Genomic DNA, 11,710 nt, shown 5'->3' with positions numbered 1-11,710 from the left:
CATATATATATAACATATTTTCTTCGATTGTTATTATTATTATGATAACGATTTTTATTATAACTTATTATAATATTATACACTATATATATTATATTATATATAACTAATTATAAAATGAAGTAAAAATGTGTTTTTCTATTTTATTATTCTTTTATTAATACTACTTGATGATTAGTCGGTTTCTTTGAATAATAATGGAAGTTCTCTAGTCCGCAAAAATAGTTCCCCGGTTATTCATCAAAATAATTTTTTCTAACCAACCTGTATGATTTTATATTTTTCAACTCTACTATTTTAAATCTGGATCCACAAGTACACATATGATTTTTAGGAGAATTATTTATTACGTAAAAATTGTATTGAAAATTATAATACATTTTTGAATTTTTAGAGTCGATGTACTTTATTTATTTTGTCATGTCTTAGTGATATCACTATAGATTTATTAGGACGGCACATTAGATAGGCAATATAGCTTCATTCTATTTTGTGATGTTAACAAATAATATTTATATAATTATATATATTTGATTACTCACATCATCATTAGATTAGTTTATATATTATGTATATGTAATAATAATATTAAATGTGTAATATTACTTAATTTAAAATTCTATTTATATGTATTCATAGTTATATTTTATGATTGTTATTTTAATTTAATTGTTGAAAAATTGTATTTCTCTATCACCAACACTATCTTGCTTTAAGGAGGTATAAATATTATTATAAGTCATATCATTTAATTCATCTGCTTTAATACATAATAAAATTGAAAAAAAAAACAACAAAAATTGTAGATACAGGAATCTTAACATATAAAACAATAAATGTCTATAATCAATAACCAGTCATAATCTATTGTTATTTATTATGCACATAATAATTTTATTATTTTATGACAGTGTCATTCATAAGGATCATGCTGTAATATTGCATATTAATCCTATACTTGTAACTCGTTTACAGCGCGAAAACTATTATTAAATTTAATTATTTAATATATTAGTAGGATATTGAATTGTGATAATTTTCCATTTGTATAGGGCACATATTACATAAAAGGTATTAATCATATATTTAAAAATATGATAAAATATAATGAAATATTATTAAAAACTTATAACCAAAACCAGTTGAGTAAGTGTGGTATTGATGTTTATTTCTCTTTTACAATCACAATAAACATATTTTTTATATAATATATGTAGAGTATTTTAAACCTTGGCATGATGGCTTATTAAGAAAAGAAACTGCCTGCACTGACGATACTCCTGGGTTTTGGTCAAATATTCTTCTGGAAGGACTTCCGGGCATCATAATATACAATTAAGTTTTCAATTGACTACCTACCTAATGAAATTTAAGTATGATAGTTTGTACAATAAAAACAGAGAAGTAGAACAGGTATGGCAGAGATCATCAGGATTACTCTTTATGAATTACAGTGTACAGTGATTAATTGTATTTGTTTTATACAAAATAATTTGTTAACAATTAAATTTTAAAAACACTGTACGCACAAATTAAGAGAATACTGATCTTAAGTCTTGATAAGTATTTAGTCATCTCAATTCATGGTCATATATAATAATTATTAATTATATCATTACTGTTCATATCCTATGCATTAAGTAACAAGTATTTTTATTTTTAAAAAGTATACAATAATTTTGATTTAAATTTCTATAATATAATTAACTATTATATGTCTTTTGACAAAAAAATAATGTGCAATTATACTTCACCAAAAGAACTTATACATTTTTCTTAATATTATTAACTTCTTAAGCATTATTTATATAAAAATGTTTAAATTACAAACATATTTTATTTGTTGATAAGTAGAATTTCTTGACTGAGGTAAAAGAAAAAAGATAATTTAGAGCCCGCTATGCTTACTTTTATTAAAACATCTTTTATACATATCATGATTGGAAAAGAAAATGTATACTAGCCAAACCATTTTAAGTATTGTGTTTAATTATATTTGGCATTTGCTAGATATGAGACAAAAATATACAATTCTTTTAAAAATATGGTTCCATTAAATAATGATGTACAATGAAAAACTTATGCTAAAAAAACCATTGAATTGTATTATTTCTCTAGACTTCTAGTTGGAAAATCAATTATAATGTCTTAATATTGACTTAATAAATCAACAGTTATTTGTATTCAATAAATAATCATACTGTATTATAAATATAAAATATTTTAAGTTAACTTCATATTAAACTTATTCAACATCTTTTTTCTCATCAAAGTAAAACTTAGCAATAAAATATTTTGTCACTATCATTTGTACTCTATTTTGTTTTAACACTAATTATATAAAAAATTAATAAAAAAAAAACACTGTAGTCAAATGGCATGAAACCAAGAAGTAACACAAATTTAACAAAATAAATTACATAATAATAAACTTAACTTAACATAAAAATAAAAATATTTGTTTCATGGGTACATGGTTCATAATAATCCAAAAATATCTTAATAATCAAATATTTAATTTACACATGAAAAAATGTATTATTCAACAAATTTCAAATTCAAACAGAGATTCTTCCATATTGGTAAATTCTACCATGTTTGAATTTAGTTTCATAATTTGGTAATCTCGACTAATTTCAACAAATTTGTATTGAAACAAACACTCAAGAAACCAATCCAAGAATAATGTAACAGCTTTATAATCACATATCCAACCTAAAAAAAAAAAAAGTGAGCAAGTGGATATCGTTCTGCTGTATAGTAGAGATGGAGAATAAGTCACTATAATAGATGTGTTAAATTTGAATGCAATGACGGGTATCATTGTATACGAAAAACGATTCTGAACGGAAATGATTTGTCAGTCAATGATAATTAGTTGGATATATTATATTAGTACTATTATTTAAATTGTAATATATCGTTATTTTACGCGATTTCGTAAAAAATTAAATTTCATACGCTCATAAAATGTTTTCTAAACGCTGGAATTTTTTTTTAAAGTTACTTGAAGGAAAACCTTGTATTGGATTTTTGAACCTTAAGTATAAATCACAAAAATTTTATGAATTTTTGACTTCAAACTTCCTTGCAAATTTTCGTGGTTTTGATATATTTCGTAAACATTTGAACTTTAAAAGCTTATAAACAAAAGTTGTGACCAACGATTTTTGATTTTTTTTTACTACGATAAGTACAACTTATAATAAACCTTGTATTAAATTTTAAAGATATTTTGGATAGCCAAATTTTTTTTTATCAGCTTTTTAAGAAAAGAAAACTTAAAAAGTCAAAAATTTTAATTGTCTATAAGTAGCTTAAAAAAGGTCAAAATATTTTGAAAATTTAATCGTAAATAGATTACCATAATATAAACATTTGGTGAAAGTTTCAAATAAATACAATGATTCGTTTTTGAGTTACAGCAAAATCAAAAAATTGATTTTGTTGAAGTAGTTATGCGTAAAAATTTCCGTTTTTTGTTATTTTTTCAGGGTTTTTCCTGACGCTTTTGAAAACTACTGGAAATTTTTAACATTCGACCCCCAAAGTACCAACTAGATGAATTTTCCTATTCAAAGAGGGGCTGAAGTCAAAAATCAAAGAATTATTACTACTCCAAAACGTGATGAGACACAAAAATTTTAAAAAAAAACACACATTATTGTAAAATCAATACATTCATCACTCCGTTCAAAATCTAAAAATTGTATTTACTATAAAATATACACAATTCTATAAATATATTATACATTTTACCAATTTATTAAATAAAAAATTATTTTACTTGTAATTTCTGTTTTGTTGGGTAATTTAGCTCGAACATCATTAGTTGTACTATTTTTATCAGCCAATATAATTCGCAATTTGTAGTCATCATTGAACTCTCCCAAATCATTAGTCAACACAAAACCAGCTCTTTGAGCCCATAACTGATAAAATATAATAATAGCATTATATTTTTTATTACAATTTAAGGTGGAATATTTGAGATGATAATTTTTTCAATATGATTGAACTTTATTAGGTAATTAATTTAATTTCAATAAGATTTTAAAAAAAACATACATTTTATAACATAATAATATTTATTTTATTAAAAAACAACTAAAATAATTGAAAACCTTACTTTTATGTCCATATATGACTCATTGAATTCAATAGAACTATGAAGATATAAAATGCAATTTCTAGTCCATTCCATCGGTGAATCAATTATTCCTCGTCCCACACGCCAAGACACTAATGGGGATGGTTCGCCAGAATAATCAGGTGGTATATAATCTACCTTGAATGAAATAATTTATTTTTAAAAAAAATTGTTAAAAATATTAAAATTGTATAAAAATTATATACCTCTGGCAATAATGTCTTAGAAGTTATACAGTCTTTGGCCCACTCCAAACTAACAATAAAGCAGTTTAATAATAGCGCGTTCATAATTTTTCTAGTTCGAACACATTTACCATTTGGAAGAATTTTCACAATTAAATGTGTAACACTATCACTCCAACCTACGTGTGCATTTAGTTTAAACGTATCTACCAACTCTTGTATCACTTCAAGTTCATCGTTTTCAATATTGGTATATGTTACAACTATATGTTTATTTTTTACAGAATGATTCCAAGGGTTACTAAAACAGCATTAAATTTATATGAATAATAATTCTGTATATTACTAGTTCATAAAATTATGTTAGTGGTTGGGAAAGTAAATACTATAATATCTTTTAAATAAATATTTATGACTTACGAGACACAGCATCTGTCTATTGTTCCCTGGACAACGTCATCTTCAGATTCACTGTCACTGTTACTAGTATCTGTAGCACTTTGATCATAATTATCATCACCGTTCATATTTAGATCTTGGTGTTGAAAGTCTAAGTCGGAACTGATAAAAGTAGAACTTTCAATCTGCAAATCGCTTAATATAATAGTTTCAGAGTCCGAATCGGTGTCCCATTCAGCAATGATGTCAGGAACATTCGCAGTCTGTATAAAATAAAGATAACTCAACAATCAGTAAAATGGAAATGTACAAGCATGATTATTATTATCATGTTATATTACACTATACAAATACGGTATTAATATGCGAGTTAAAATGTTGAAATAACCTAATAAAACAGAGCAGTAAAGTCATGGTCCGCATTCTGCAGCCATGTCCAGGTTTTCATAGAGCTAAAACAACATCAAACTCCACAACATTAATATTGTTCCGTATACCAAAGCAAAACTGTAAACGTAACGGTAAAAAATATAGATCGTACCGAGTGATTCATTGGTTTAACGATTCATTTAATTGAAAACTATTTAATAATTGTATGAAAAAAGTTTGTAAAATTACATAAAAACAATATGTAGGTATAATAAATAAGATAAAATAATAATAATATGAGCGGTAAAATCTAAACAAGTGGTTATTTATCTCATCTCTCGAGTACAGGTTCCAAGATACATAATTGGATAAGTAAACAACACGGTTAGAATCTACAGTCTAATACCACAACATACCACATTTTTAATGGTATATACCATAAACCATATATGATCGAACGGCAGGACTACAGCGTGAGGTTACACATTTCAAATTTATTCCAGTAAAATACATACACTGCAAGTTTATTAATCGTATTATTGTACATTTTTGTATTTTGTACTTACTAAACTTGTTAAATTTTAATCAAGCAAATACTATAGTATTTATAGTATTTGAATTAAGTCAATATTCAGGTTACAACTGAACAAGATTTGTCAAAGGCACAATCAAGGTGGATATATCTACCTTGGGCACGATATAAGCACAATATAAGTAAATAATATCATGGTCCAAGAAACATGATGTAATAATATTTTGTATATATATCTTAAATGTTTTAAGAGCATTATCCGGTGCATAACACTAGAATTTTAAGATACATATATTTGCATATAATTATTAAATGTTAACATTTAGCAGTATCTATAATTAATTTAGGTATGTAATTCCATATTTTCATTCAGTTTAGTATTTATTTAATATAATATGGACATCTTGTGTAATGTACCAATACGGCAATATATAATGAAACAATAGGTTATGAAAAATTATTTTTCTTTTTGAACTCCTCCTTAACTAACAATAATTTAATTAAAATAATATATTAAGTTAAATGTTTATCAAATTTAGTATTTTCTCATTGTGCAAAAAAATATATGATTGTAAACATTCTTTTATTTTTATTAATAAAAAACAAATTTTCTTTAATTAAGAATTATTACAAAATTACTACACAAAACACAAACAACCACATTATTGGTTAATAATTAATTATCTTACAATGGCAGTTACTTTATTTAAAACAATTTAAAATATAAATATAATATATAAGTTAATAGTAATGATCAATTCATAGTTGTATACAAAATTATTATTTTACAAAATAAATTAACATGATGAATATATACATTATATTATATAAGTTACTAATAAGCTAGTTTTAACTCCAAATACTTTATAAACATTATTGTTTTAAAAAAATATATACATTTAACTAGTGTATAATCATACACTATAGTGTTTTCAATACTAAGGGAGTAAAAGTTAAACTATGTAGAGTAGATATTTCCAATAAATGGGGATGTACAAATAACAATTTTTTCAAAATTTATTGGAGTAAATAATGTCAAGCTATTAGTAATGACAGGTAACCTATTATGCACTATCTTCATATTAATAAAGGATAAACTAAAAACAAAAATGATTAATTAGATAATATTTTACAAATCTGTTAAGAACATATTATTATCAAATAAATAACAAAAATGTTAAAACTGTATCATATGATGATTTATCACTAACCTATAGGTTTAATAGAAAATTCTATTTTACCAGTTCATCATTTTTATCAGAATTAACACAAATAGAAACAGATCCATTAGACTGATGATTATCATTTTCTTGTTCTGGAACTTCAATGTCCTCAGTTTCTTCAAATAGATCTACTGATGATTGAGATAAACTTAAATTAGATTCCCTGTTAGATTCATTATTTTGGCTATACAAATGGTTTTGCATTGAAGATTTAACTGAGTTTATATGAATCATATCTGGTTTGTTTTTGCTATAATAATCAATAAATTAAACCAATTAGTCAAATTAAATCTTTAAAAAATAATAAAAATTTGAATTATTATTAAATTATTATATTTCATTTTAATGATTCAAATAATAATATATATACTGTAGAAACTCTTTTAACCGTCACTGTCAGGACCGGGACACTGACGGTTAATCGATTAGACTGTTAACAAAAATACAATAATACAAAACATAGTTTTTCAATAAATGCAAATATTTTACAACGCCATTACGCAGACAAAAATAATAACATACTAAAATATACTAAATATAATAATCCGTCATCTTCTGTTTTTTATTTTGAGGCACGAGCTTTTTGAACGGCCATGTTTCATATTTTATATTTTTACGAAGAAGTAAGACCTGCGTTTCATTCGCCTCTTCTTGTACCTTAAACCAATCAATGCATTTTGATAACATTGATTCTGATTATGCGTGGCTAGTTAGTGGCTTAAGTCAAGCACTGAATCTTTGAAGTCGTCATCAACTTCTTTGTCAACGTTAATGACATTAAAACTAATTTGATCGTCACTCAAAATTTCAATGATCACATCATCAACTTGTTTTTTGACATTGACCGAAGATAGATAACAGAGAGTAACGGTAACGAGTTTCTACTGTATATACATGGGTTCAAGATTTTAAATTAATTTTTTTTGCACAATATTATCAATATGATAATAAATTATTTTTCATTAACTATATCTAAAAAATTAGATATTTTACTTTATGTCACTACAGATAAATCTATGTATAAAAACAAATATTCCAAAAAAATATAAATATGTTTATAATTTAAAATGTTAAAAAAATAATGCATATAAAATAACTCAAAGCAATACTAAGCACTTTTAAAATTTAGTTTGGCGGCAATTAAAATTCATAATTATGTTATTTGTAAAAAAAATTAGTTATGTACATGATCCACAATTGTTTTGGGGGAGGCACACACGCTGTTTAAAATTTTTTAAGACATACTGTAGTATGTATTCACGTATACAAATAAATATAAATCTTTAAAACAAAAAATAGTAAATACGGTCAACGAGGGAGGGCCATGGCCCCTGTGCCTCTCAACCTGGATACGCCACTGTATATGATATAGTATTATGGTATAAGTATGACAATTCATAATACCTTAGTCTACATAGGTAATAAATTTGTTATACAGTTATTTTACAATTAAATAAACGTTATCAGTATTAAAAATATAAGAATAGCAAAAATGTCTGCAAGTTAATAAATATAATATACCAACAATAAAAAACCTAAATCAGATACACAATAGTAATAAGATTATTAATTCAGTTTTTTTTTTATACAAAATTACAAATTATCAAAATCCAAAAAGTACATAAAAAAGTACATGAAAATGTGAGAAATGGTATGATACATTATTAAATGAGATTAAATAATTGAAAAAAAATGTTAAGCTACTCTAGCGTAAGTTAATGACAGTAAAACTGATGCTCATGTAATCTTTAGTCACTTAATACTTGCTGTTGAGCTAAAAGTAAAGGATGAAAATTTCTAAGTTAGAAGAATGTAAACTTTTTGATGGCATAGCTTTTTTGTCTAGACTTCTAGAGGCATCAAAATCATTAATGACAGAATATTTAATGTGTATAACATTTATATTTATATTTATATATTATTCATAAATAATAAGAAATGTGGTTAAGTAAGATAAATCAAAATGAGATATTATATATTTATATAAATTTGATTATCTTTTTTTGTAAAATTGTTGACAAACACTCATAAAATTATAAGTCACAACACATCTTTAATAATGTATTTTGAATATCTTTAGTCTAGATTAAATGCAGAGGCACTCAACTTTTCATTTAGAATTAACTAACTTTACAAGAAGATTTTTTTTTTAAAATAGATAATAATTCTTGTTGTGTAGTAGCCAAGCAAGCATAATATACTAATAAGCATATAAAAGCATCTTAAGCATTTAAGTTTTAGCACACCTATATATAATAAATCTTTTAAATACATATTAATAATTACTTGTTAAATTCTTCATCGGGATATAATTCATCCAATGTTCCATTCCTATGAAATGAAATTACATTCATTTAAAATCATCAACTAAACAAATTACTAACACAACTTACTCTAATGCAATTACTTTCCACACTATATCTTCAACTTGAGAAAACGCTATTTTCATTTCAGTAACTGTACTGACTTGTGTATTTGGATCGAACGTGATATTGCATATTTGACAACAGTTTGTACCGTCCTGAATGTTTGCACAATTTATACAGAGTAAATGATGACAGACGTTAATAATCAACCAATCTTTAGTATACTGTTCACTAAAAGAAAATAAACAGATTAATGAATAAAATTTCAAAAATACAAAATTAAATTCATAAGCGAACTTGTAAGATGCGATATGATCTAAAAATAAAAAAATTACATACCATTTTTCACATTCTTTTTCTGGGATTAATAACTTGTGCTTTAATGACAACATGTTAAACATGACGTCTTTTTGCTTGGATGCCATGTCAACAAGGTGCTTAGACATGGTTCCAAAAATTAAATGAAAAACGAAAACAATTGATTTTAAACTATGATTCTGTCGTCAAAACAAAGTAAGTACGATTAGTCAAAGATCTAATGAGTTGGTACGAATCAAGCTATACATTAATATATCTTATATAGTATTCGTAACTTAGTAAGTGTGCGACCATGTAATATTATCATTAATTAATATTGGGAAATTCGTAAGAAAAAATAATTACCGGTTAATTGGAACAAACAGAAAAAACGCAATGCAGATGACAGACCACAAATTCACAACTCTTTCAGAATCTAGTATTCTAATATTCCGATTTCGTCGTCGTATCTCGAACGAGCTAAAAAGCGCGGGTAAAAAATGATGGAGTCCGTGATGATCGTGTTGAATGGTTCAGTGATAACTGATAACACAATATTATGGTTACCGAGAAATGAAACGATAGTAGGTACAATTTTTAATCGTGATCTTGAATTTTTGACATACAGCACGGTGAGCACGATTAAAGTTATACTTTATATATTTGTAATATAATATGTATATCTTTAATCGTGACATACAGTAATAACACTGTATGATCTGAGACCGTAATATCCATAATCCGCTACTACAAATTTCTAATTTCAATGAAATGTGTGTGTGTCCGCAATATCTATTCTATTCTTAGATTATATTAAAATAATATTAAATAGTAAAATATACTAATATGCTGTAGTGACTTAGTGTATTCCTATGGCACTAACGCATTGAAGAAAATATTTTAACATTTTGAATTATCAAAAAATGATTGGTAGCCCGTGGGTTAGTGGGTAAAAATGATTCATTTAAATAAATTAATAGGTATTAAAATTAGCTAACATTAGCTCTTTAGTCTCTGGTAATTACTGTATTTATTATATATATACTCTTATTTGTTTTTGATTCCCAAACCGACCTAGTTTCTAGTTATTCGCTATCACTATCCAACCACCACCAGTAACGGCAATCACAATTCCAATTCTTTTAATGCATGACGTGCTTTTTTAAACTTATTTTTGTATAATAGTTTCATCCCATAATTATACCTATTGGTGGATACTCTGTTTATTTAGGCATATAGAGCTATAAGCTTGCATAATATGTCTGCCATTATTTTTTTTTTCAAGTTAATTTTATTATTATATATAAAAAAATATGAACACACTAAACAGGCTGCAGCAACAAACCGAAGTGCAAAACAGATACTAAAATGTTTAGAATTAAGAATGTTAATTTCACATTATTAATTATACTTAAGAGTACGTCACACCCGCGTGAGTTGTCTCCACCTTACAAATGTATAACATAGTAAAAATCGTTTCACGCGGGCAAGAAATACTACGGCTGTAATCCAATTTATAGAACTAAATTTCACTATATAATAACGAAAATATTGTCTATATTACATAGTTTCTAACTTTTTGACATCACTAATATGAAAAAAGTTCTTATTGTTTCTAAATCCATAATTTTTGTGTTTTTAAAAGTTGAATAACTATTTTAATTGTTCCGATATTGGAAATATAAAAACAATGTTACACAGTTCAAAATTTTCTCTTTCTAGTGTGAAAATTTGGTTGCTTTACTTGTACTACAGCCTAAGTGGTTCTTACCCATATGAGTAGCTGCTAATGTGGAGATGTCTGGTTAGATATTGGTCAAAGCTAAAAGTAGATCACCTTGTTGCAAATGTCCAACCGATTTCTTTGTTTCGTTTAAAAAAGCTCACCGCCCCTTTCAAAAGTATCGCCAGAGAGACCGAAATGCCACCAAGGAGGCGGTACCGCCCCCGTTAAGAACCACTGCTCTAAAGGTACAAATTCTCTTTTTTATTTTAATAATTTATATAATAATATATACATTAATACATTATACAATATAAAGCCATTATTAAAAATGTAATAGGTGACTTGGTGTAGTGCGATCGTATACTCAACTGCGGAAACGCTCAGAGTGTACGTATCGGCCGGTATTGCTAGCTCCCGGATGGGTGACCACCTGGTATTTTAGTGACAAATCCTTGCCACACAT

General features: G+C 25.8%; 2 protein-coding genes across 3 annotated transcripts; both read right to left on the bottom strand.

Moving 5' to 3' along the window:
* Positions 1–2,327: 2,327 nt before the first annotated feature.
* LOC113548755 lies at positions 2,328–5,441 on the bottom strand. 2 transcript variants are annotated; one of them, XM_026949800.1, is made up of 7 exons: positions 5,276–5,416; positions 5,123–5,186; positions 4,756–4,997; positions 4,357–4,636; positions 4,130–4,288; positions 3,788–3,932; positions 2,328–2,715 (listed from the first exon to the last, which is right to left on the bottom strand). In XM_026949800.1, exons 3-7 carry the CDS (start codon positions 4,860–4,862, stop codon positions 2,543–2,545), a joined length of 864 nt encoding a protein of 287 aa, XP_026805601.1. In that variant the 5' UTR covers positions 4,863–4,997; positions 5,123–5,186; positions 5,276–5,416; the 3' UTR covers positions 2,328–2,542. The 2 variants fall into 2 exon arrangements, with proteins under 2 accessions (XP_026805601.1, XP_026805600.1); XM_026949799.1 differs by lacking the exon at positions 5,123–5,186 and having other exon boundaries at positions 2,331–2,715; positions 5,276–5,441.
* A 1,056-nt stretch (positions 5,442–6,497) lies between these two features.
* On the bottom strand, positions 6,498–10,067 carry LOC113548882. The gene is made up of 4 exons (XM_026949972.1): positions 9,564–10,067; positions 9,252–9,455; positions 9,145–9,189; positions 6,498–7,108 (listed from the first exon to the last, which is right to left on the bottom strand). Exons 1-4 carry the CDS (start codon positions 9,668–9,670, stop codon positions 6,868–6,870), a joined length of 597 nt encoding a protein of 198 aa, XP_026805773.1. The 5' UTR covers positions 9,671–10,067; the 3' UTR covers positions 6,498–6,867.
* Between the last annotated feature and the right edge of the window lie 1,643 nt (positions 10,068–11,710).

This window comes from Rhopalosiphum maidis, chromosome 4 (assembly GCF_003676215.2).
Source record: "Rhopalosiphum maidis isolate BTI-1 chromosome 4, ASM367621v3, whole genome shotgun sequence".
Classification (NCBI taxonomy): Eukaryota; Metazoa; Arthropoda; class Insecta; order Hemiptera; family Aphididae; genus Rhopalosiphum; species Rhopalosiphum maidis.
Note: the sequence above shows the minus strand (reverse complement) of the source record. Positions and strands in the feature narration are given on the sequence as shown.

Coding starts and splice junctions, on each gene's coding strand:
- LOC113548755 (XM_026949799.1), bottom strand. Junction 4,289..4,356: donor CTAAGACATTATTGCCAGAG/GTATATAATTTT, acceptor ATTTCATTCAAG/GTAGATTATATACCACCTGA. Junction 2,716..3,787: donor CAACAAAACAGAAATTACAA/GTAAAATAATTT, acceptor TTTTTTTTTTAG/GTTGGATATGTGATTATAAA.
- LOC113548882 (XM_026949972.1), bottom strand. CDS start 9,670: ATGTCTAAGCACCTTGTTGACATGGCATCCAAGCAAAAAGACGTCATG. Junction 9,456..9,563: donor GAAAAAGAATGTGAAAAATG/GTATGTAATTTT, acceptor ATTTTCTTTTAG/TGAACAGTATACTAAAGATT. Junction 9,190..9,251: donor TGGAAAGTAATTGCATTAGA/GTAAGTTGTGTT, acceptor TTCATTTCATAG/GAATGGAACATTGGATGAAT.